Here is a 27,813-nt window from a genome sequence, read left to right on the forward strand (position 1 = left end):
GGAAAATGCAATACATCCATAATTTTCTTTGGGACCAATTAATGTTAGAAACAGTTTGCATATTTCTAATCAGAACTGTGTTATAATTTTCTGTCACAAGAATAGGGCTCTTTTCTAAAGCAAGTCAACAAGACAGTTTTTTTATTTAATAAATACATACATTCTGAATTACAGCACAGAATAATCATTTTGTCAGGTACTAACCCCAGCAACAATGAGACTTATGGGCATAAATATTTAAGAGGTATTCCAGATGTTCATTTTGTGAGCTATATTATTGATGTCTCCTCAGAATGAGGATGGAAGACTAGAAGCATGCAACCTCTGGCCTTACAACTCACATGCTGAGACAACTTCTCTTGTCTCCTCATCTGTCTTCTCATTACCTAGCTGACAAAGTGACACTAACAATTAGCAACAGGTACTCTTCACAGACTGCTTTTTTTCTTCCCCTGTCATCTGCTTTCTGTTCATTAAAACCTCCTCCCTTTCAGCACTCTAATAGACGTGCTTTAACCAAGGGGCATGCTCATTTTGGAATATTTACCATCTTTTCTCAGAGTGGTGTTACTGGGCTCATGTCTTCTCCCCACCCCGAATGCCCATGTGCGCACTTCTGCTTGAAACAGCCAAGAAAGGGAAAACAATCAGGTTTTCTTTTTGTTGTTAGACAGGGTTATTTTCTTTAAAGAACATGCATTTTCTCACTTTGTTTACTTTTTCCCTTGGCTTTTAATTACCATCACTACAGCTTCACTATTTCTCAAGGTACAGAAAACAAGAGTTTATGCCACATATCCTGACAAGGTTGGTTGGTGAGGCTAGGCGAGTGTTCTGCAGTTAACACTCAGATACTGACCAACAACTATCAAAGCTAAAAGCCAGCAAAATAGTGGTGTGGTAACTACAAAAGGGCAAATGGCACTGTGGAAACAGCAGATAATGCACAGAAATCACTGTTGCTCTATTTCCTCAATTTCTCTTTATACTGTAATGCCATTTCATGGGTCTCTGCAGAACAGGGCATCAATTAATTGCGGGGAAGAAGAGTTGACAGATTATACAGCTACTGAAACATTTATTTCTGTTCCTCTTGAGGTTAACTATTAGTCCAGAGCCAAAACCCAAAAATGAGATATTGGGACTTATATATATCAGTGTAATGAAGTCACAATACCTTCACAATTCCTCACAGCTACACTAATTTCCATCAGCCCAACAAGAAAAGCAAAAACAGATAAACACTGGATTTAAGGGTCAGTGGCCTTATAGTACAAATGGCTCTTATGCAACAAATGCAGGAAAAGAAAAGGGTGGTCAAACTAACTTTATTGTCTTTAAGAAGAAAATACTTCACTATATCTCAGTGAAGAGGTATGAGACACAACACAATTGTCCCAAGTTCTCAAAACCTTCAATTGAAACAGCAATGAAACAAAAAATTTTTGACTGGCTTCTCCTGTTGTTTCATTTGGAACAGATTTGTGAGGTGAGTGATTACAATCCCTACGATTGCACAGCATGCCAGCTGATGTTCCTCATTTGTGAATAAAGAAGTTCAGAACAGTAGATTTTAAGTCAGACATGAAGTGGAGTTTTTGGTTTCTTTTGCCACACCTACCCAAGCCCTCTTCACATCAGGCCATTGCTCACTGTTGAAGAAGGCTGCAGGGTCTAGGTACAAAAGCTCAGTTCAACATTCTTGTCTGTAGAGATAGATGTTGAAAAGCACTGGCACAGGCTGCCCAGAGAGATGATGGACGCCACTTCCCTGGAGGCACTCAAGGGCAGGCTGGACAGAGCTCTGAGCACCTGATGGAGCTGTAGGTGTTCCTGTTCAGTGCAGAGGAGTTGGAACAGATGACCTTTAAAGGTCCCTTCCAATTCAAATGATTCTACGATAAAATTAATACATACACTGCTTAAACAGCAGCCCAGTGCCACTACTTCAAGATGTATTTCAGCGGTGGCCAGCAATACAACCAACACAAGAAACACCCTAAGGGAACCCAATGAGAGAAGTTGTCCTAGCCTCGTGCCACCCATCTTTCTAGAGATCTTTGTTTCATTCAGGAAGCATGGATGATTTTAAATCAGGGCAGGCTCTTCAGTAAGGAGTTAATTATGCTGTAGTCACATGAAAGATGCATCTTTCTTTGCGTTCATATTCAAACACAAAGAGTGATCTGCTGTACAAACTAACCTGCTCTAAGAGGCACAAACATAGGTAAGTGATAAAATATCCTTTTGTTACCAAAAAGAAACACCCTCATTTAACCATTTAACACATTTTGCTACTCGCATAAAAAAACTGAAAACATTTTTTAGGAACATGTGAACTCCATAGAAAGATGAGCAACAGCCCAGGTCTTGCAAATGAAGTATGGAACTGAACTGCTTTCCAAGCAACATTTCTTTTTGCTGAACAGTAACTTTTGCTCGCTTTGGACCAGTTGCATACCAATATCCCAGTCAGTATAAAGGAAGATAAGATCTGTCAGTCTCTGAAAAAACTTTCAACAAACAAGGCTTTTTCTTAAAGAACTGTTTGGTTTGATTTTTCAGGCTTCACCACTCTCCCAAGGGGTGTATTTTCCTCCTGTGCCAGTGGCCTGTTAAGAGACTATGCAACACTGGAAGACTTAACCCCAGCAGAAGATACCATCTCTCCCTCTAAATGCAAAACGGGGCCAGGCTTACTACAGTTTCATTTTCAGAGATTACTCCTGAGAATCAAGTTCAACTACAGTTTATGCCTAAAGCCCAGCAAATGAACATACAGTATATAGTAAGTATATTAAAAAATAAAAAAATAAAAAAATCCTTGAATGGCAAATGCAGCTGAAACACCCAGAGGGAATGAAAAATCTTACAGTAAATTTATGAAATATTAAGTCCCACAAATTTATGCTATGTTGAGAATAGCAACACCACTCCTCCTAAAGTGCCCAAAACATCATACCACCAAGTTTAAAGACCCAGATCCCCCTCTCAATTAACATTTTTGTTTGAAGACTAACTCCGTTTAATTTGAAATTTCCTCTTGCTGTGCCAATTACATTTTAAAACTTTTTCCTGTTGAAGTTTAAGTGCACTGTCTTGTTTTACACACAAAGTACCATTAAAGCAGCCCAGAGTAGAAAAAATGTTTTCCTCTTTCAGTATCAAGCACCTGGCAAGTAAATGAAAAAGTTTCCTGTAAAGACTTAAAGGCTATTAAAGGCATTCCTCTTTTTCCCCGGGGATTCAAAACCCTGTTATTTTTATTTCTCTTTTTAAGCCTAAGAAATTACATCATCTTTTCCCTTTGATTTATACTTTACAGTATGGTTTTCCTGCATTGTTCCTCAATTTTCTAATTCATTAATAATTAAAACTCCTGTTAGCTTGGTTATGAAAAAGTAAAAGAAAAAAAAATGTTATGCCTAACATTACATTTCTGTTTGTGAAACAGGCATCTGGAATATCTGGAAACAGGCATATATATATACATATAAAATGAACTACAAATTTTAAAAATTGCAGTAAAATTTCAGCCTATTGTTTCCTTCAACTACATAGGTCCTTGACAGAGCTCACCAAATCTCTGAGGAATAAACTAACAATCTGCTTCAGAATGATCTATACCAAAGAGTACAGATAGATGATGAAAATGACGACTTTGGTTGTCAACTTCCTTCCCTAGATTACAGCATTAGTGGACAGCATGGCATCCATTTACTTCCTGAGCAGTCGATGGTTTGTAAGCCCAAGGTAACTGAGCACAAAGGTAGTAACAGACCGACACAGACCAGCTCTATGTACAAGCACACACTTCTATGGTGAGTAAGAGTGGCATAAGAAGTGTATGGTGGATTCAATAATTCCACTGTTATCTTGGATCCCAAAAAGAACTGGACCCGTTGTATTCAAGAGACAATTACTGCAATTATATTAGCTCCACCTTGTAAAACACACATTTATTCCATCCTACGAAACAGCTGCAAAAATGAAACTCATAAATACCTCATGCCATGCTCCCTTGAAAAAATAATCAAACAGCAACAGCTAAAAAACTGTTATAAGGGACTGAGCTGGAATTAAAAGTCATTGTAGTTGGCAACCATTCAGAAGAGAGCTTTGGAGAAGGGCTAAGAACATTGACTGGAGAAAACAAAAAAGATCCCATACAACAACACTTTCATGCAGTCACAGAATCATAGAATAAGCATAGCTTGGAATCATCTTGTTCAATTGCCCTTCTTAAGCACGATCTGGTATAACAGGCTGTTCAGGAATGTATCTTGGTGCATTTTCCATGTCTAACATCAGAGACTCCATAACCTCTCCAGGAAACTCATTCCTTTGTTTGACGCTTGTACAGTAAAATACTGTATTCCTGTATTCAGCTAAAATTTCAGATGTCATACCTTTTTTCTTGCCTCTTGTCTTGTCATTAGGCACTGTTACAGAAGAGCCTGTCCCCCTCATCTTCATTCCCTCCCATTAGGTGCTTATACCAATCAACAAGATACCTGCTAAGACTTCTCGCCTCTGTCCTGAACAGTTCCAGTCCTCACAACCTCTCCTCATATAAAAGATGTATGGCTTCAACTACAAACAGGCAAATTTTTGTGATCTATTGGAATAAGTGGTGCAGCTGATTGAATTCTCATCATGAAGGTGTACAAGGCTGCTGCACCAAAGAGGATCCTGTAGAATTGAAATCTTCAACTCCATTGGCCTGTTGGTCAGTCTTATGAATGCTTTCACAGAGCTGGCTGCAATATACGAGTAATACTTCTCCATAGCTCTCCTTTGCTTCTCCCAGCACGGCCCCAGCTTCTGAACAGTTCCACAGCAGAGAAATCAATTACTTTATCAAGTGGCTCATGACTGCAGCTTACTTCTTGAATAGTATACTCTAAGTATGAAATGAAAGCTAACATAAAAGGAAATTTCATAAAGCTTCATGCCCATTCTGTTACCGTTAAAATAAATTCCCGAATTTCTTACCTGCAACAAATGACTGCTTTACAGGAGAGTGCCAAGTCCAGAAAGCTCTGCCTGACTTCAAATGAAAGGGCATACTTCAGTGTATGGCCATCAATAATCAGAGCAATATCGTTTTCCTTGCCCAAGGAGTCCCCCAGACTGTTACAGTGGTGAGTCAAAGAAGCTCTTGTTGCCTGAAGTATAAAACAGAAGTAAATGTTTCATGTTTATATGCAAATGCATCCAAACTGTAACAAGGCATCTCTGTACTATGCAATAGTGGGCAGTAGCACTGAAGAGAACAGCATTTTAACAAGACCTCACGTTGAGACATTAGGTTGAGTCACACAACAGTCAGGCTGATGAGGAATACACGCCTCTATACTGAAAATATGCCTCTATACTGAAATGTGCACTGACACCTTCATTACACATGTCTGAGTGATGTAGGAGCCCACAGCAGTTGTGGTACATCCTCTTAAACTTCAGGGCAGCTAAAACCCAATGCCTCTCATGTCTTTCAACACCATCCCAAGTATTAATACTTGTTCACTCTTCTCTACCCCAAACAGCTACTGCTGAGAAAAATCATGTGTTCACTAACACCCCAAATACTTCAGCCAGTCCCACTGCAATGAAATTCATGCTGAAAGCAGTCAGTTCTCTTACTATGCAGGTTAGCTTAACTATCTGGTCTAGCAGAGTTAACAACTACTGCTAAGTGGTTCAAGAAATTTCTCATCATCTGAAGTATGCGTACACTTTTTGGAAGAGAAGGCCCTGACTCATGGCACATGGGATAGCAGAAAATGAAAAGCAAAGGCTTGAATAGCCAGCATACCCAACACTACTTTCTAGATGATAAATGATCACTAACTGCTGGACTATAATTTTTCAGTTTTTCCTCTTGTTGGAAAAAAGAAAAATAATAATCATCATTAGCATATGCAAAAATAATTGCTCTGTTTTAACAAGTCCTCACTCCATTTCTTATGCTTTCTCCACTCAAACCAACCAGAAAAAAAATGCACTCCTGCTCATCTTAAAATCATGCAGCTTTGAATGACTGTGCTAAACCAAGTTTTACACATTCTTTGCTTACTGATATTCAAAAGTACCCTATTTGTGGTCTTTCAGTGTTAGCCTAAAGGCAGTACCTTTTGTTTTTCTTTACGTAAGAAGAAAAGCCACTAGAATAGAGTTATAACTGTCAGAAATGAAAATAAAGTATTTTTGGATAATTGCAATCCACTCGCCATTTTATAAATCCAGATTTCTGCAAGGATGGTGAAGCCACAAATAGTTGCCAAGTGTTGTAACACCTGTTTAATAGACAGATATAAAAAAACAAAAACAAAAACACCCTAATGTATCTAAACTAGTTCCTCTGGATTATACACCTGCTGGTCCTGAGGAGCACCAATCACTTCAACTAAGGCCTGCACTCAGTGATTTCTTCAGTATCTGCACATGAAGGGAACAGTAGGGAATAAACAGCACAAAAAGAAAATCTTCCCAGCACTGTAAGTTCTTATTTCTTGATTTAAGCCTGCATGTGCTGTGTCTGAACACTACATCACTGAGACATCATTCAGTTTCTGTGAATGTAGCGATGGGAAACTACGTGGATCACCCTGTTCCTTCCCTGCAGAAAGCTAGATGGCTATTTTATATGAGGGGTGCTAAATATAAGAATGTCAACATAGCAGATGCATGTCTGGCTTCTACCAAGATTTTCTGTAGGATCTGCAAATTCTAGAGTCCCTAGCCAAAAAAAGACAACTAACAGGTACATATCTTGAGTTGTCCAAAACATCTCACAGAAACCCTTCCTACTTGGTGTTCATCTTCCAACTGAGAAGTACTGTCCCATGCATAGCGTATAGCACAGCAACGTTTTCCAACTCGAATACTGAAGTACTGAGAAAAGCTGCATATTTGACTAATTGAAATAGCCACAGTGTTTCAAGCTCACACAAAGATCATCTATTAACATTCAGATCTGATATTTTAGGAAGGGGTAAATGTTTTTCAAGAGAACCCACTAAGCAAATGTTACAGGGCTGTTTCCCACACCTTACCTCACTCCACACACTGTTGTGCAGAGCTCTGTATCCCCCTAAATATGTTTTCCCCGAGGTGCCAGCATCTCACTGCTGAGCCCAGCTGTGTCCTGTGGTGGCTGTTATGGAGTGGGCTAGAAGCAGCTGTGCCCAGCACAGCACAGCCCCTACTCCCTCCCCACAGAGGCCACCCAACCCCTTGCCACTTACCCCCAAAAGCCAGCAGACCAGACTTGATGAACCCAAACTTTCTCATGTTTGCTAGAGGCCAAGTGCCAATAAATTTAGGGCTGCTCAGATGTCATACAGCATATTGGTGCTTCCAGGCCTTTCAGCAGCTAGAGTTACCTGATTGTTTTGGTTTCTTCTCACTTCCTCCGACCCCCATTTTGTTGATACAGTTTTACAGGGTTGTAATAGCAATATTCATGCTATCTAGGAGTACTGTGACTGCAGACGTCAGTGACCACAAGCTTTCCAACTGCAGCTTTACCACACTAACAGCAGAATCAGCCCAAGCTACCTGGGGCTCTAATCACCCCACTAATGTTTTTCAGAAATAATCAGCAATAAAAGTGTCCCCATTCTGCTGATTATAGTATTTTAAAAGGATTTATGCTACAGGATTATGCCAATGATCTTGAAATGTCTGTATTTATAAGGTCATGGTAAAGGAATTTTTTCCTTTGTCTTTCTACTCCCAGCTCAAATAAGAATGGCTTTCTTTCAGACAGGAAAATACACCAGAGATCCAAGTGAAATTATTTAATCACTTAATTTTAGAAGTGTTTTTCATGCATAACACTGAGTGAACTTGGTCTGACTTCTTCCAAGGCACAACTGCTGCAGTGCACTGAGCAGAAAGACTGAGCGCACTGTAGTGCTTAGAGGCTACTTATTTTTTTACTTGTCTCGAATAATCCTTTCCACGAAAAACTATGTAAATATATAAAGAAAAAGTCTGAGCTACATTACAAACTGGATGACGATTTTGTACTTTCAAGCCAGTGTCAAATTCAAGTGTCATATAAAGCTAAAGTTTGTCTACCTCAGCTTCAAACAAATAAAGACAGTGAAACAATACGAACAAAAATAGCTACAGTCAATCAAACCAGAGGCTCAACATCATGTCGGTGGCCAAAATGGAAAAAAAATCAAAAGTATGGAAAGCAAATCCCAGCACTCTCCAAAACAGCCTCCTGGTCCCCAGCAGCTGGCAGCTCAGGCATCTCCTGAGCCACAAGCAATGCCTGTTCCAAAGCAGTCCTTAATCCTGAATTACCATTCAGAACCATTGGGAAGTTTAAAAAAAAAAAAAAAGCAAGGGAGCAGAGGCCATCTCAGCTCAAGAGTAAGTAGGATGTAAAGCAAAATGCAGCCAAGGGAAAAAACAAATACTGGAGATGAAATGAACTTTGAGTGGTGAAGAAGTTTTGAATATAACAGCAGTCAAAGCAGTACTTCTGAATCAAGAAAAAAGAGAAAGAGAGGGAAGGAGCTGTCAGATAAAGTGACCACTATATGACTGAACTCTTCAGAGTAAGCCTAAGTGGGAAGAGAACTGGGCCACTTCCACACAAGAAAGGAAGAAAAAGGGAGCAGAAACTGCTTTGTTATTTATTTTCTCTAGATGGTGTTTCAGACAAACTCTGACCAAACTAAGAAACTAGTCCCTCAAAGAGACAAGTTTATAGATTAAGTTAACTAGTATGACAACAGCCTGCACGGGGCACTGTCAGCACACAGCAGCTATTTCAGACAGATTACATTTTGCACCTTCTTCATTACAATAATGAATGTATCACTCCCTTCTGCCTCATTAAACTGTGAGGAATTAGATTTATGACTTCATGGTGTGCTTTATATACACTTCCCTGAAAACTAAACACAAAGCAAACGACAGCTGAAACCACAAGAAATTGGTCCAGAAAACAAAACAAGGCTGTATCTTGGGGAAGGGCAGTGAAGGGCCACAGCCCAACCACCCCCTACCACAGACTGGAGAAGAATCTGAGGGCAAGAGAGCAGGAATGTTCAACGTCCAGCATCTGTTGTCCAGAAAAAGCAGGAACCAAAATAAAGCCACACAGCAAAAAAAAAAACTTCCTAAGGTAATGTTTCTCATCAGGTGAGAAGACGATAGCTTATTGCTGTGACTACACACATGCCTTCTCTAATTCATGCTCTGGTCACTGAACTTATTACGTATCTTATATACAGGGTGTTGCAGAATTAGTAGTACATTTAACATATCACAGTAATTTACAAACCAACAATTACATGTCAGTAATTCCATTTAAAATGCATTTTGTAAAGCTCTCAATATACTCCTCCTAGCTTACAACCTAATAGCTTATACAGTCAAGTACTAATTCCTACATTTGCTTCTTCCAACTACTTAAAATGTTGTGGGGTTTTTTGTTTTGCTTTGTTTTAAAGCAAACAAACACAACAACTGAGCCTATTTCGTTGCTCCTGCAGACCAGAACAATTAAGCAAAAGAGACCCACCTGAGATCTCACTGGGTACATAACAAAGACTTCCTCACTAAGCAGATAACAAACATTTGGAAACCAAGGGAAACAATATCCCTCCATGGGCAACTCATTACTGATAACTAAATCAGAAATCTCCACTTTGATAGCTAGCTTTTACTCTTGTTTGATATCAAGGGATAAAGTTTGTTCTTTGAGTCACATCAGGCAAGAATAAATCCTTTACTGGAAGAAGCATGATGGAGAAGAAATCAATATTTGTCCTAATGAGTCTGAATAAACTCAGACCAGTGGAGTATCACTACCATTTCTGGTAAGTACCCATCAAAACTAAATGGAAAGTTTGTCAGGAGTTCTGGAAAAACAAAACAACACAACAACAACAAACAAAACCCAGAATATTACAAAGTACTTCACATATCCACAATAAACTTCTTTTTTCTTCCCTCAAGACTTTCTTTCTGCACACAGCATGCAGCTGCTCTGGAGAACCCTGGAGAGGTGCCTGCCCACCAGACTTTACTACACTGGCAGATGGATTTTTCTCCCCAAAATTAAAAATACAGATACCATTTGACTTAAGGGTCTATAGAAGGCAATAGAAGTCAGAACAACCACCTGTTTAGTAGCCTTGATTCAATGAGCTATTCAAATACAAATATTTCATTAGCCAACAGAGGACATGAGCACATACCTAAGTGTTGTGCTTAACCAGGGCAACATTATCAGTCTTACAGCTTCACAAGGCCATTCATACATAATTACCAAGCAAACGAGAGCTTTGCAGCACATTAAATGAAGATTGCAACCTGAGCAAGCAAAAGAAATCAGGGTCTCTTATTTTTCCTCTCTTTTTGAGCACTCACTCACTACCAGGGTGATGGATAGTGGGGATTTTGATTAATAATGTGTCAAGAATTCTGACTCACAGAAGTGTGTCTAAGGGTTAATACTGTAGTCTTCATGCTTGAGTTAAATTCAAGACATGGTGGTATATTCCATAACAAACCTACTCCATATGCTTTTCCTGTTTATTTTCCCATTTCCATTTTAACAAGTCACAACCACAACCACATCCTTGAGTAGACCATTTACTTGCATTACTGCCTTAAAAACAAACTTTCAGATTTTATTGTTTTGCGTGTGCACGGCTTCAATCCAGAAGACAGAGTAACATGATTAGCACACTACTATAAATCTCCACAGCAGAGTGTAATTTGTTGACAGGCAGAAAATGAAAACATCCTGAATGAGAGTTTGTGTGGTCTTTTCTCTAGACTGTGCTCTCAGGATCTGTAACTAACATTTTAATGGCATGTTTGTATATTATCACTTTCTAAGGCCTCAGAAAAAAACATCTGGTAGGCCAAGCTTTGTATTTAAGAAACTAAAGTGACACAACCAAATCCTATGCTTTCCCATACTATTATTTTTAATTTCATGTAACAAATACTAAGGATTTTAACTCAGAGTGAACTTGTGAGCCAATGAAAATTGAGTTAACTTAATGAAGCTCAGCTGATATCACTGAAAACAAGACAGAAAACAACGGGTCCTTAAAAGAACTGCACAGGCTATATAACAATCTTAAAAGATTTTCATTTCAAGGTTTTTGTTTTGTTTAACAGCAGCACACTATACAGTCCATGTGCTCCCTGTGGAACTTGGAAGCTTACATGCTACAGCAAGACATGTTAGTGGTTAGCAGTTTGTTATCCAATGCAAAAAACAGCATCAAATATTTGCCAAGAAAAAAAAAAGCAGTAAGACTAGCAAAATAATCTTGTGGTATAACAACTCTTTCCTAAATTTATCTTACAAAACAAGCTGATATCCAGAGAGAAAAAGCAAAATTGCTGCAAGATGAGCTGCAAATCCCTTCTTCCTTACTTCCTGACTCTTCTCTGGAAAGGGTCACAGTGTCACTGAAATGACAGTCTGGAACTGTCTATATCTATGTCTATAATTCATTCTAAGCACAGAACGGTGTGTGGACCTGAAAAGAAAACTAAATAGCAAGTAGCATGAGTTAGACAGATGAGAAACCCTGTTCATCTGAAGCAGAGGATCCTAGATCTCCCAGATCTGAGACCTTGGTGAGTCAAATATCCGCTGAATCAGTTGTACATTCTGGCCTTCTCTGGTCTCTACAATTTACATACACTTTCTGAATTTCCTCCTCCATCTCAAAGGAATTCAGATGATCCTCACAGAACAAGTTGCCACACTAAGATGTTAAGCTAACCGCTGAGTTAGGCTAACAGCCAACTACTAGTTTACATGTTATATTTATCAGAAATCTAGGAAGCATTGCTACCTATGCCATTTAAGTATTTCTGTCTTCTTCCACCATCCTGCCAACCCATTCATTGCTCTGGAAAACACTGAAGTGCCAGATCAACTTCTCGTACCAGAATTTCATTTTTTGTGACTTCCGCTTCCTTCCTATGAGTAGACGCTGTGAATAATCACATGTAACAATTCTTTTGCTGTACTGAAAAGAATATTTTAAGTGGAAATGCCTGCTATGTCCACCGCCCCAGTTTTAAATGAGAAGTTTTCCATGGCTGACTTCGCCGTGTAATTCCACTCAAGGTAACACTTGCCAGCTCAAATTCATGTGAAGCTGTCCACTGTATCCTAATTGCAACTTAGATGCTTCACTACATATTTGAGTGGTGAGGAGTCTTTCACTTCAAACTCTTTGCCATGCCTGAGGGATCTGTATGGACATCTGGCAGATGCAAGTTTACAGGAGAATTGGGATAACGATCGTAAAGGCAAGACAAACTAATGTCTAAATCAGAGTTGGTGAAATGTGATGCAAGTATTTAGAGCAACACCTGTTGGGCAGAGGAGTCTCTGGAAGTACTTTGCACAATAAATAGCACATGTGCAAGTGCTAACCTTGAAAGGTCTCCTCAAACCGAGGAAGAAATACTACTTCAGTTCTAAAACACATACTTTGCCAGCTTTCCAAGTTTTACACTGAACTCCAACAGGTGAGCAAACAAGTCTCTAAAAGCCAACAGGCAACATACAAAGACTTAGCTATAAATGGGAGAGCAAAGTACATTGCTGGAAAGCCTAGGAAAGAAGATTTCTTGGGTAGAAGTACCCACTTGCAGGATTTGTTGGCCAAGTTCCTCTGCTTCCCTTCCTTGCAAGTTCCTACAAGAGATCTTCCTCTGTACAGCTGATTCTGTGTACTGTTACATACTTCTAAATGCTTTTATTTTAGAGTTAAATTGCAGGGGTAAAAAAATTCAAATACAGCAGTGTTTGCCAGATGCAGTGTCACCTGCTTAGATAAAAGCTTAGATAAAAGCTGATCCAAATGCTGTGTTTTATGGCTATCTAAATGGAAACTCAAAAGAAGAGCAGAATGGGAATTATGTGGTAACTAATATGAGAATATGTCCCAATAAAATCTACTCTACAACAACATAAGCTTCCACGTTCTACTCACCAACATTCAGACAAGCATTTTCATACTTTCTCAAAGATGGTGATGTTTCTAAAAGCATCCACAAAACTAGTTTGGCCTTCTGCAAGTCACAAACTCAAAAATACAAACTTCACATTGATATGGACAATAGGCTTTGACTACCTGGCAAAACAGTACCATAGATGAGGCAGAGATTGTGTTGAAGAGAGCAGGCTATGCTCCTGTGCTGTATTTCCAGCTGGCCTTCTGGCTTTTTCATCACAGCGTGACACTTCACTCGCATGCACTTCTAAGCTACTGACTCCTGTTCTGCTCCTGTTTTGTATTCATGCAACAGAGCGCTCCTGCCCAACAAAAGGATCTCAAGTCTCACCTTTACTGGAACTTTTTGTCAGTCACTGAAGAAATCAAACAAATTTAAAAATCCCAACAGACAAGTAGCCTCGCCGCATGGTAGCATATGCAAATTCATCTGGATGAGCACTCCAATAACATTTCACACTGTTAAACATCAACTTGATCTTACAAGTTCCAATATTGTTTGACTTTGACCCTTTGAAAGAATTCTAAAAAAATTAAAATGAACCAAAAAAAAGTCTGAAATATACAGTTGTCCAATGTTCCTTCTCTAGTACAAAACCAGCATAATTTGAGTGAATTTCTGCCTGAACATTTTAAGACATTTGATCCCAGGTTCCTCTGACAGCAGTGCCAAAATTTAACATTCTCTGAGCCCGGTAAGAACAGGAGTAGCAGTGTATAATGGCTGGGTAGTACTGTTTCCTAAACCATTTCTTCAAGTACGACATAAAAGAACTGCTCCTTCAGAATTAGTCTCAGCAACGTTCTCCACCAAGTCCAAAGAAGCTTCCACTTAATTCAGGAGCATAAGTAGCAGTATCTTTTGGAAAGATTATTTATGATGAGTACCTGCCTTTCCACAAAAGTCTATAGATGTTGACCAATCCCTCCTCTGGATGCGTTCAAGCACCTTAACATCCTTTTTCTGTTGTGAAGCCCAGAACCACACACAATACTCAATGTGAGGATGTACCAGCACTGTACATAGGAGGAGAATCATCTCTGACCAGCTGGCTGTGCTTAACACTCTCCAAACTATGGTTTGCCCCTTGGCTGCCAGGGTACACTGCTGGCTCATGCTGAGCTGCTGTCACAGCACCCACAGGTCCCTTCAGCTGAGCTGCTCTCGGCTCCAGTGTTGATCATGCTGTTCATGACTATTCAATGCTCCAGTGTATCCAGATCCCTCTACAAGGCCTCTCATTCTTCCAGAGAGTCATCAGCACCTCACAGTTCAGTATCATCAGTGAACTTGCTAAGGATGCTTCCCATTCCTGCATCCAGACCACTGGCAAAGATGTTGAACAGTACTGGCCCTGGAATGGAGCCTGGGGAACACTGCTGGTGACCAGATGTCAGCCAGATGTAACCCCGTTCACTGTGATCCTTTGAGCACTGTCGTACAGACAGTTCACCACCATATATATTTAATGCATACATTTGATAAGCTCAAATAGCACAATATTATATATGCAATCCCAGCAATACTGGGATCTGTTTATACAAATCCATTTGAGAGAAATCTCACCATATCCTACTTCAAGAACTGCAGCATAAAAATACTACACATTTATACAGCAACTTGCAAATGTCACTAAGAATGTGAGGCAAAGCAACAAGAACCGATTCTTCAAGCACATCAAATTACATCACTGCCTCTACTTGCCTATTTAATTGCACTGTGATTCTGCTTGATGAATACGATCTCCTTCCATGCCAAGAAAAACATCCATATGAAGGACCCGGAGATATTAGATGGCTGCACTGAGATTATTTTCGTAGCTTTTAATTCAACTTCAACCTGGAATTCCCTCACAGTAAGCCAAGTAATCTAAAACGCCTATATAGGGTCCTTAATCTTCACAGCAAGTCTCAGGTTATCACATACAGACCAAATTTTGCTTTTAAAAATTAGATAAACAGATCATATCAGTACTCTGACGTCTCCAGTGGCAGCTGAAAGTCCAGATGAACTGGACCATCAAGAGGTGTAGATAATTATTCAAGGATGTTTTCAGTTCTGTAACAAACTGATTATGCAGGAGCCAAGGAACTCTGTAAATAAGGAAGAAGACAGACCCTGAAGGCACCTCTGTCCTGTCAGCAATGCATTCATCTCCAAACATGCAGCATGTGGTTTAAAAAGAAAAATGAAAGCAGTATTTTACAAGTTGTGTTTGATGACAGGAAAATCATTTCCAAATATGCCAGCTGGGTACACCATTTCAAACACAAATCCCATTGTCAGACAACTTAAAGTCAGGTATTTCAAGGTGGCTGTAAGCACCTAACAGCTCAACACTGGAGACTTGCATGGTTAAGTGCTGAAGTCCAATCTGATGCAGAATGCCAGATAGCTTCACTCAGAGCATTAAGCTTAGCATGCAGCCATGTGGTGTCTTTAAGGAACTTACATGAAATCTCCCTAGTCCATGAGCTGAATGCTTAGAGCAGGGGAGAAGTAGGAAGGATAAGAAGCTTTCACCTCTTTGTGCAGAATAGAACAATTTACCATTTCACCAACCAGCTATCTCGCTGTCTCACAGATGAAGTGTCCTGGCAGTGTAGTGGCAGAGAAGAGTTGCAAAAGGCTCCTGGCTTTCAGAACGGTGCCTTTGACAGTCGTGTAAGAAACACATGTGCATCTCAGAAAGACTGGGGATTTCAAAGACTGTACTAAAATCTTGTTCGCCTTAAACCAAGAACAAGATTAAGATGATTATACAATTTTCATTTACTCCAGAAATGCTCTACATGGGACTATCCATTGCTTTCAGTACATATTAGTCATTTGACCACAGAGAACAATTTATATTACAGCAAGATAGTTTATGACTTGTACGACATAAAGTACAAGAAAGAAATGCTTGTTCTGCACAATAACACATCTGTGTAATTATTAAAAGCAACTGTAATCTGCCAAGAGGAAGCAGCCTCTTAGTTTTGCTAACAAGCTAGAATGCCTTGGTGTCTTTGCGTTTTAGTATTTTAGCTTTATTAAATGCATTCAACAGAATAAGCTCTTTCAATTCCTTCTACTTTTTGACACAAACAAGTCTGAACTGCTTTTCTTTTCCAGAAGACTAGTCCAGCTTTATCACAGAAGGAAAAGCTCTTCAAGAAAATTATGCTTCTGCTAAACCATTTCCCAAAGAACAGCTGACTTTTCAGCTCACAAGTTATCTTCAGAATAAGAAGACACTACAACCTTCTGCCTTAGATCTTGAAGATGTGGGATTCTGCCCTCCAGTGTCTTAACCTCAAGCTTCTGTAAGTAAGTTTAGTACATTCAGATGCCCACAAAATGCTGGGAGAAATCAGCAAAGGAAGTGACACTGGAGTGAGGACATCCAATTTACCCTATAATTTACTACCATGAAAAAAAGAGTAATGTTAATCTCTATATGTGTGTGTATAAAATTATACATAAAATATTGCATTGGTGTAGTATCCCCATTACAAGACCCCGGCTGATATAAAACATTATCACTCTGAATCAGTGTCAAAAGGGGAACTTCTCTGAAAGGGAGACCAATAGCATCCAATAATGTAGCTAAGAGTATACTGAAGGAGTTTTATTAGTGCTAACAAGTACAAAATCCATGCTTATTAACACATAAAAAACAAACATTATGAAATATATACTAAAGAACTCATCTTTTCTCCAAAAGAGCGCCATATGTAGGAAAGGGTATAGAGTCCATTGGCTTGTACACGACCAGACTGCCTCAACCTAATTTCCTCATACTCAGAACAGTACAAGCAATTCCAAAAATTACTATTTCCAAGTTATATTACATCTCTTGTGTTTAAAAGAAAAACTGTTTGTACCTTTTTCGTATATGGTAAAGTCTCAATCTGTAAGACATGAAAACAAGGTTGGTAAGACAGAATTTTCCTCTCTACATACTAATAAAAAGGGCTAGGGAAAAGCCAGTTTCAATAATTTTTAGCCTTTCATTCCCACTTCTCTCTCTTAAGAATCTCCCTTAAAAAAGCAACCATTAGCATCTGTGCAGTTAATGGCTCAGTTGCATGCTAGTGTTAAGTAACAGAGGCCATGCCACTGTCAGAGTTCATAGCCAAAGTTATTCTAGTGCTTAAGTAAAAGGAAACTACTTGGAGTATTAAGCCAAACAGCAAACTATAAACTCAAAGCTACTCAAGACAGTCCCATGCATGCAACAGGCCAGCCTGTCGTATTAGTCTTCCTTTCAAGTGCTTGCATACTATAGAATCTGTTTCTCCAAGTGGAGCAGAGAAAGTTCCAGAGCAGCCGATCAGCACAGGCGAGCTCTGTAATAAAACTGGCTTTCAAGCAGCAGATTGCTTTTAACACAGCTTGTTTTCTTAAAGCCCTGGTTTTGATTTAGACACAATACAGGTATTGAAGAGAAATATGAGAGAAATTACAGTTCTTGAAATATCCTTAGAGATTTCACTTCTACCTTTAAAGCATAACAAACATCAGAGGTTACTTGTGCTCCTTGGACTATGCATTTTTTTCTTTTTACCCATGGCTGACTAGGCAATAAAACAACAACACAGAGGTGTTTTCAGAAGGATTTGATACAAGCTGTCCTTCCAAGACCTTGTCCTTGGAAAGAAGGAACACGCATATTTACTAACTGTTCCCACCCAACTGGGACTTCTGTAAGGGTTCTTAAACTCATTTAAAGTCCCTGAAGATCACTGACTCATTAATGAATTAATTCGGGCATCCTCTGCCCTTCAGTCGTTATCCAAGGGAATATGCAGGATGCAACAGACGGGCCTCTTCATACCTGGCCTCAGTCCCACCTGTGCCCTTCATGACCTGTAATAATACTGAGCACAGACAGCCCACAAGGCAGCACTCCCCTGCCTAAGCCTTGGCCAAGCAAATGGGAAAATGACATAAGTGGTATGCCTTGTGTTTGAGTCAGAACAGTGCTCAAGTTCTTTAAAACAAACGCTGCCAAGAGGGTGGGTGGAGGCTGAAGAGCATCCTGAGCAAAGAAAATACTTGTTCTTCAAGCCATACTTTGTATCTGGACACTCCTGAGACTAAACCATGGCCGAAGATGATGTGAAGATGGGAAGGCTGGAACAAAGACGTGTGAAGCTGGATTCTTCCCTGTGTCCCAAAGCTAGAATTACAAGCTCTGTAGCTCAGCATTCAAAACAATGACAATATCAGGACTAAAAAACAGAATATTTGCTAGATCTATAGGATAAAATTACTCATTCAATTTTAGAAATTTATCAGCAAAGCTACCTAGCACACTAACATTTGTAGAGAATGTAAAAACTGCAACACCTGAAAAAATTAGTTTTATGCTCATTTAAATATTCCAAAACCCATATAACTATGTACTACTTGAGCTGGGGATCTCATCAACTAGCTGAACAACCTTTATAGCATTACATCATACAATGAAAAAAGCACAGCAAAATTATCTAGCTGGTTTCATGCAATCCAGCCTGATGAACTTAATTACCCATTTTGCTCAATGAAGTGATCATCAGTGGCATGTGAAGATGCCACTCTCCAGAAATCAATTCATGATCACCACTATCATTCATAAAACCAAAAAAATGCAAATCTTTTGTTTTGCAATTCAAAAACAGCAAGTGAATGAGCAACAAGGGGACATAAGAAGAGAGCTGAAAAAACGCGTACAATTAAGTTTTACTTGGACCAGTTGATTTCATTTCAGCTGACAGCACATGTGTGCATGTAAGCATGATGCAGCACGGGTTCTGCTCCCAGATTCATACTGCTGAGACTGGAGATGAGGCATCCAGCCTATCCATGGCTGCATGGCACAGAGTGGGCTGCAGCCACTGCCCCTTGCTGAAGGCTGCCATCTCAGGAGAAGCAGGACTTGGCTCTATGGAGCACGACAGAGAGGCCATCATATTTGCTGATTGTTTCTTTAGTTTTAAGTCAAACACAATTCTTTTCTGTGTGTGTTAAAGAAAAAAAAAAAAAAAAAAACTAAAAAAAAAAAACTAAAACAAAAAACCAAACCTATATGCTTCAGTATATGCTGCAACTACAGTGCAGCCTTAACTGCTCACAGGAGGCTAGACTTAGTTATGGAATTGATCCGCTGGAGGCTCCTCAACAGCCTGAAGCCTTGATTAGAGAGATTTAAAACAAGAAAAATAAAAAAAAAAAAAAAATTGCATTAACAGATATAAAAGACAGTGACAAGACTAAAATTTTTCCAGAATCAGTCAGTAGCTTGAGATTTTATTGACTCCCTCCAACAGCATTCCCTCACAGGCACAGGCTGCATGGCTGGGGAAGGCTGATGCGCTGCGCACTCAGCGTCCTCCTGCCAGCAGCTTCAGAGGCACTGCCTGAGGATGGTCAGGCCTTGCAACTTCCTCATTCTTTTTCAGCCATGAACAAGAATGCAAGCAGGAATGAGTGTTGCTTGGCCACTGGCTTCCTTGAAAATGAAATGCTGAGGGCCCTTCACGCAGCTGCTCCCTGGACAATATTGCTGGTTAGTTTGCTAACTAGAATTCTTTGGAGGGACAAAAAGTAAACTGTGAAGTGTTCTCCATTCCAAGCACCTGCAGGCTACACAACAATAGAAAAATGACCTTTGCTAAGCACAGTCCAATTTAATTCTACGAGATGTCACAAGTATCAACCAAAATTCAGCAATGTGCTATTTTTAATATAGAACAAAATCCACAAAATGCTTTCTCCCAGCTGAAGTCATTATTGATGACTTCAGTAAGCATTATATGCTTTACCTGCAGAAACGAGTCTCTGGAAGAATCAGAAGGGCCCAAAACCCACAAGTTTATCATGCAATTTTTGTGACTGCACACAATACTCCTGAAACTCACAGGGATCATGAGACCTCATTTTTCTCAGTCCTACAAGGTTCCAGGTATTGCATATTCTTCTTGCAACTTTTTCCACTATTCTCACAAGATATGTTCAGCAGCTAAAAACAATTCAGTAGGAATGCTTTATTTCAGTAGGTAGCACCATGAAGACTTTCAGTGCTCTACTTAGAGTGTAAAGTCACATACAGTCAAGGTCATATTTGTGGTTTCAAGTGGCAAATAGTCATCCTTAAATCACACAGACAACCAATCTGACTACATGAATTGAAATCCTATCATGTGGGAATTTGCAATTTAGTCATCATTGGACATTGAAATGAGTTAGGGCAGAACTCCATCTTTCATAAGACACTGGCAGATCTGAGCAACAGATTCTACCTTTAAATAATAACACAGCAGTAGTAACACTTGGCTTGGCTAGTGGTCTTCACTGCTACAAATTCATCTGTTCTTTCCTGCTCTGAGCTTCCTTCAGGCCCTAGTTAACCTTTGCTCATAAAGCATCATGTGTTCCTGAAATGCTTAATGGGAAAGGATTTTGTAGCCAGTCCTTTGTACATCTGAACCTAAGCTGAGGATTATTGAAACTGCATTTATAAGGCAGCAGACATGGTCTTAAACAACACACTGCCAATTTTTGTAGCAGAACGTATTTCAATTCAATGTCTTATTGGGATATAAAAGACGATTTATTTTTTTCCTATTTTAGTCTGTGATATTTAGTCTTTGAAATATTCAGTCTATTTTAGCTCCCATTAACACCAGGCATCTGTTAAGCACACATATGTAACAAGCTTCTCTCCGATTTAAAAAAAATACTAGAATAGCAGTGAGAGCAATAATGATTAGACTGTATAGATACTAATAGCCAAAAACCCAAATAGCTAGTAAGAAACCCAGCCATATTTTAACAGATGCTGCACTGACTGAAGTTGAGGCACTCCAAGACTCGTTGTTCAACAGCCTACCCAATAAACATCAGTTACCTTGTCTGTCCAGTGGTTTAAGTTCCCAGTACAGAAGTTAAGGCAGCATCAGTACAAGTGCTTCAGCTCTCATATAAGGGTATGAAACGTGATAGAAGCATTCTTGGTCCTATATGACTCTTTACTATTAAGGTGCATTTTGAGTAATATTTAGTTTAAGCATTTTCTGTAAATGACTACCACAAAAAGTTATACTGAAGATCTATATTGCTCTTGGGAGACTAATAACAGGTAACTCTACTACACTTCTGTACAATGGTTGTAGCAATAACTTTTTATTTCATTGAATACAGCACTCTCTGACAATATTGACAAATAGGAATGACTCATTCTTGGCAAAGATACTTCCTAACTCTGTTGCCATAATAATCTCTCTGATTTGCAGATTTCTTTATTGCAGGCTCACATGACTCCTAAACACTGGACAAGCCACTTGCCAAATAATCTCTCACAGGGGTTTCTTTGCTTTCAACCTCAAGCAGCTGAACTGCTTCAATTTCTTACCTTCACATACTTCCACCCCCTCCCAAAAAAAAGGAAAAAAAACCACTACTACCACCACCCAAAGACTTTTCTCTGTCCAAAACCACCACAGTGATTTCTCCACCACCCTAAGCTGGCTTCCCCAGAACATTCTGGTGGCCAACAGTACATGTCTTAGGAAAATGTTATATGCTGGTGGCAGGTACTGAATCACACAGGAAGGAGCATCTTCCAGAGACTCTCGGCCCCATCAGACTCTCACAAATAACTCATTCTAACACCTTCCTCTGTTCCTCGTTGTTCCTCTGTCGTTTATCCATTCCTTATGGTTCCAAAAGCACAAAAACCCATGAAAAAATAACACATTTGTTGGCAACTGTCTCTGTGACTACAATGCAGAATGAATATGGGAGTCTCAGGCCTATAAGGTAGGCTTTGGTATTATTCAACCACTTTCCAATCGATTACAAACTGCTGCTTTACGCTGGCATTTCAGACAGGCTTGGAAGCATCTTTGCTTCCAAAACTTGTGAAGCTGGAATGCTGCTGGTTTTACCACAAACACCTGCTCTGGCTTCATAAACAGCAAGTGTAAAATGCCACTTACCTGGCACACACAGGCAGCTCAGGAAGCAGATCTCTAACTCTGCTGCCGCTCTGGGATACTGCACGCTCATCACCTGGCTGCTTCGGTCAAGCCATAGAAACAACTGTAAATAAAACTGAACTTTGTCTAACTGTTGACCAGCAGAGACTCAAGTGAAGCCGGACACAGAACCCAATTGCTTTCATGCTGATGGTTTCCTGCATTTTTTATTTTCTAGCCAAGTATATAAAGGTACTTTTAAGAAAGCCCCAGGCAAACTTCTTTTTTCTAGTCAAATAAATACCAATCCCTGAGGTGATCACTAACTTTCAGAAAGCTTTTTTTCTCCCCTAGTTTTAAAAACACACCATTTAGTTCCCTATCAGTTTACCCCACGTACGGATCTTATGTCTTATTAAAGTTTATCTAATAAACATGATACTCTCTTCAATTACTAAAAATAATTTTAATAAGAAAACTCCATAAAAACATCAAGATCGTGTTCCTTTTAAAAATTAAACCACAAGAGTAATTTCCCTAAAGATATATTGTACAATAGATTTATTTTACTAATATTTACTAAACCTATTAACTCTGTCTACTGAACTGTAGAGTTTGTCTGTCAAGCTCCGGATAGAAGTATAAATCCCTTGGGTACTCAGTAATATTAAACCTAATAGAGACGTAGCAATTAAGATTTAATAACTTGAAAAGAAAGTGTAAGTTCAAAAATTTAACTAGCAGTTATTTTTCTTAATTTTTGAACTTGTCCCTCCTTTCTTACATTATTTATAGATAAGTTGGGATACATTACTGCTACAGCATCATAGACATTACCAAATGAGATCTTACAAATCTCTTAAACTATTAATTGGTTTTATTCATCCACATTTTCCCAGACTTCTACAGATTACTAAATTTCACATCAGAAAGGACATGCTCTGCTGACCCTTTTTTCCCCCACTGAGAGCACAGAATTCTTCAAGCCAGACATCTTTGGTCACAATTAGCTGCATAAATGGTCCCCAGTTTTACTGCAGAATTTGATACCTTGTCTTTCTACAAATGGCCATATCTTGTTATTTCAGTGAATTCTATACTTTAACTACAATAGCTGGAATTAACAACAGGCACCAAATCCCTCCATCTTTTGAAAGAAAACTTCCTAGTGATGAGCTCTCCTTGATTCAGAAAATAGACAAAGATTTTAAGACCAGCTTTCTACTAAATGCTCGCCATCATTTTTCAGTCTTTTGGTCTAATTAAGATATCTGATAATAATGCAATTCAACTACTGCTTTGATCCTTTAGTAAATAGCATTTCAAGAGCTAGCTGTCCTAGGGGTTACCTTCTCTTTTCTGGAGTATCAGAACAGATCACGGTTGAATACTGCATACAAGATACACATATTATTCTAATAAGCATGCAAGTGCTTGGGTGTAGACCTACACAAGCATGAACTTCCTACCTAACACCTCTGTTACCTGAGCCAGCCACACAGAGGAATGCTCCAATTCTTCCCTCAGAGATGAATCCTTAGGGAAGGAGTCTTAGTTGAGGTCTTTCAGTGCTATGTGGCTTTACTTAAATGAGAGGAATATGAAAGTAAACTGAGCTAATATCCAGGTTGCTTCCTAAGTTGGAGTAGCTAATGTCTTTACTGTTAACTGAAACAAAAGGTAAAGCAATACTGAGCAGTTCTCTTTACACGACTGTAAAGGATCCAAAGGCACATGCACTGCACAAACGTGCAGATTGGATGGACTACACAGCCAGGCTTCCACCTGAGATTTTTCAGAAGTTTGTTACATTCAATGCTATGTTGTATCACCCGAAGTATTTCCCATAGAGCCTTTCATCAGAATGTCAGTTCACACCACAACACGAACTACTTCCCTGTATCAGAGAACATCAAGAATATCACTATTAAGTTATCATTAATTATATGAAAACTACAGGTTGCAAAACTCAAGGTAAGAAAAAACAGCAAGAGTGCTTATTAAAAAGCACTGCGTCACCACACAGGCAGTCTTCTTGATAAAGACATGAAGTCTGCAGCACCCAGTAAGGAATTCAGATTAGTTATTTCAGAACCTCTGGGTACAGCCAGGCAGGCAGACACAGGTTAATACTCTGAAGCATGTATGCATTCATCCTCTTTCAGTTTTCACATTGTCTCTTTAACATAAAACTCAACCCATGAGTGTACACAGTGAGACTCAAAACTACTCAGCTCATTCCATTTGCAAAATCTCATTTGAAAAACAGCGTTTGGATCTGGGGCATCACTATAAATTGGGAACATAACCAGGAGACCAGAAAAAGAATAAATCAGGTTTATAAGGCAGGCAAAACTAAAAGTTTCACAGGCATTTCACAAAGTTGCTTTCCAAAACCAGCTTCAGAATGGTAAGAGAGCTGCATTACATGAAGCTTCAATGTAAAGGGTTAAATAACTGCACACACTGGAAGCATCCTATCTTCTCCATCTCAGCTAACAGAAACCATCAATGATCAACATTTGCAGTGATCAAAAAGAGTGTCAGAGGTTGTCCTATGCTTGTAGCACACATTTTAGCACTTTCACAAAAGCTGCACAAGTATTTAGTAGCAGTACTGTCTCAAGAAATTCACTGAGCAAAGGACTGTTTTATTTGTTCCAAATAATTCCAGGCTTTCTGAAGAATTCCCCCATCAACAGCACTATCCCAGAGTAAAGGCAGTAAGAGATGGTACAGGCTGTAATGCGGAGAGTTGCTGTCCATGACTATCAGTGTGAGAATTGAGCTTAAAACAGGCAATTTTGTTCTGAACGGGGAGGCAGTAACAGACCGACCAAACTCACCACCAAACAAGTTTCTTGTGAGTCATCACAACTTCAGCATGTAATGCTGGAAGACAACAGGCTTATCATTAAACTCCACATATTTCTTCAGAATTCCCAGTGGCTCAACATCACAGCATGCACCCAACCATTCCTAAGTGCAGACACAGCTTACAGCAGTCCTACTTGCCAAAAGCTCATTTGTCATCTAGTTTATGGACCCTATTATACATTCACAGAATTCTCTTGGAGCAAATCTGCAAGCTGTTGACTTTTTCTTGTCTGCTGATAATTATAAAAGAAAACCTCTGCAATATGTCATATTTATAAATAAATAAATTGGAGGAATGCTTTGTATTCTTTCAGGAGAGCTTACTCAAAATTAAAAATAGATTTCTCCCAGTTAGACAGTATGTTCATGGCAGACTAGTACTACATTCCTCGACAGAGAACACGCAGGCAATCTGTTTTTCCATAAAAAGACAATCACAACACACTATACTTTTTTTTTTTCCTTTTCTTTTTTCTTTTTCTTTTCCTGAACATTACCAACTGATTTGAAAGCTCTAAGGTTAAACCCTGTTCCCTATTATCTAACTGCATAAGGCTAACTGGGTCAGTTACACAGAGTATCTTACATTGTTTATCTGAGCTAATAGCAAGGATGGAGGAGAACTGTCTTGACATACGGAAACACTCTGCTTTTTCAAGACCATATTGTTCAGTCAACCAAATCAAAAGTAAACTGCAAAGTTTAAACTTTATGACAGTTCATGTATATGCACAAATTTGAGATTTATGGAAGAGTGAGAAAAGTTAAAAGGTTGAAAAACTACTGATAGAGAAATCATGTTCTTAACAGCTAGTTTTGCCCCACAAATAATCTGTCACAAGATGTCTGTAATGCTACATGAAGGAAAACATTAGCAAGAAGTTCATGATGTAGAAGAGGGAAACAATTGGGTGGGGGGGGGGGTGGGAAATGAAGGAAAAAAGTATTCATGGGATAAGTGCATCTCACTGGTGCTGAGGAGGAGGCTTTGTGGAGCTTGAGAAGGGAACTTAAATGACGAAGCAGAAGAAATTATTTTACAATCCTATGTTTTACTCAGGTGAGGCCTGGCATGAAATACAGCCACTCCACCAACAAGCAGAATACAACACCATCACTAAATTTAGAAATTCACCATCTGCTTTTATCATGGCAGGGTAGAAGGGAAAGCATGGTAGAATTGAGTAGATGCTTTTCATGAAATCTGATCCTCTGCCTAAATTAGTCTATTTCAAAGTGGAAGAAAAAAGAACTAAGGACTACCCAACGGGAGCAGAAAACCCAAGTTTGCAAGGATGAAAGAAGTAAGAGCAACTCCAAGCTTGTGAAGTAAACTTTCTCAGCCCTTACTCCCTACCCATTCTCTTGTGTCCATCTTGTCCTGCTAGCACAAAGGACCAGAGCATGCGACAGGCATGCACACTGCTGCAACCCAGCACAATGGAAGCTTCAGAGGACATCTGAATCACCCCAGCTTTGAACAACACTCCTGGTCCCAGAACTTTCTAAAATAGGCAACAACAAAAACAACAAAAATTTCCCAGCATTAAGTTCTGACATTTCAGAATGGAAATTTTAGGCCTGCTTAGGAGACTGGTTAAGATAATTCTAAGATTTGGCAAGAACCTGTAAAATCTGGCACTCTGTCATTTCCGGCATTATTTGTAAAATCACCTGCCACTGGATAATGTAACTGCTGAAACACTTCAAGTCAGTGGCAGCTATTCCATCAGGACTGAGTGAGGCATTCTCCTTACAAAACATTGTCTCATAGAGCAATGTAATACTGCTAACAGTGAAGTGGAGGTTTCAGACAGGGTAGAAAAGCTAGTGATTTCCAGATAACCTGCTATGACAGCACTGTATTATGTTTAGATAAATAATGAACATGACTCAAGTGACATAGAATGAAAACATAAAACTACTCAAGAAAAACAGATGCAAAATATCCAAATCCAGTTTTGTCTCAAAACTATCTTACCACCTAACTTCTAACCAATCACCTTCTCTAACAAATTGCTTTCTAAATATAAAGCGGAGAGAAAATGACTCTATACATCTCTGCTTCGGGTAAGCATCAAATGTACTTCCTCATGGCAAAAGCAGGTGAAAAATCTACACACTTCAAACAGATTTTTCTCATCAGTTCTACTGAGTGTATAAGTTTAAAAGGCAGAAGGCACACAACTATTAACTTCACACAGATGGAGAATTCTTTAACTCTAGTTTCTGACGCAGACCAATAAGCTAGCAAAATTCAGTGAGCCATTTCTCTGGTATGACCCAAATGTTAAAAATCTTTCCTTAATTATCATGTGAGGAAAATTTATTCCTTCCTATGATGGATGAACAAGCCATAAGAAGTAATCAAGTCTCAGCTACAAGAATGATGCTCTAATTCTTTAAAAAGTGAAACTAATCTTCGGGAAACGGTTTAACAAAGTAGTAAATCAGTATTACGTGAGCCATAAAAATAAGACCACAGATGCCTATATAACTAAATTTGCTTCCTGAAAATGCAATCTAGTCATGCCCTAATTCTTATCCCAAAGCAAGTTGTCTGCTACCCTCATTAAATTAACAGTGCAGGTGAATCAGTCTCGTTGCTTTAAACTAGCCCCAAAAGAGAAAACTGCTTATGTAAAAAATAGAAGAAAAAAAAAAAAAAGAAAAAAAAAGCAAGATTCCAGCCTCCACAAAACACCACAGACCATAAATTTACATAAATAAGGCCTCTCTCCTGTTCAATGAAAGCAAAAGATCAGATATGAAAATAAGTATCCTGAGAAAAGAAAGGGCTATTTAGTTCTTACCCTTCAATACAAAAGTCCAACCTGAATTGTTTATACAGATGTGTAATATTAACCACGTCAATCAAGAGGATCACTATTCATAACTCATTTACCTACAAATCAGGCATTCACTTCGCCTTGCTCACCTAAAACCATCATCACGCTTTATTGTAAGC

The 27,813-nt window shown here is 39.1% G+C and overlaps 1 protein-coding gene across 4 annotated transcripts in view; it reads right to left on the bottom strand.

The window, feature by feature from the left end:
• The window catches only part of ATP8A2 (ATPase phospholipid transporting 8A2), a 314,007-nt gene that overhangs the window by 186,391 nt on the left and 99,803 nt on the right, over positions 1-27,813 (bottom strand). For all 4 annotated transcript variants that reach the window (XM_042868038.1, XM_042868034.1, XM_042868036.1 and 1 more), the window contains one exon: positions 4,996-5,168. In XM_042868038.1, coding sequence (XP_042723972.1) covers positions 4,996-5,168 — 173 coding nt within the window. The remainder of the gene's footprint in view (positions 1-4,995; positions 5,169-27,813) is intronic.

The sequence above is a fragment of the Lagopus leucura genome, unplaced genomic scaffold (genome assembly GCF_019238085.1).
Source record: "Lagopus leucura isolate 7727_CA_CO unplaced genomic scaffold, USGS_WTPT01 Super-Scaffold_100001, whole genome shotgun sequence".
Taxonomy (NCBI): domain Eukaryota; kingdom Metazoa; phylum Chordata; class Aves; order Galliformes; family Phasianidae; genus Lagopus; species Lagopus leucura.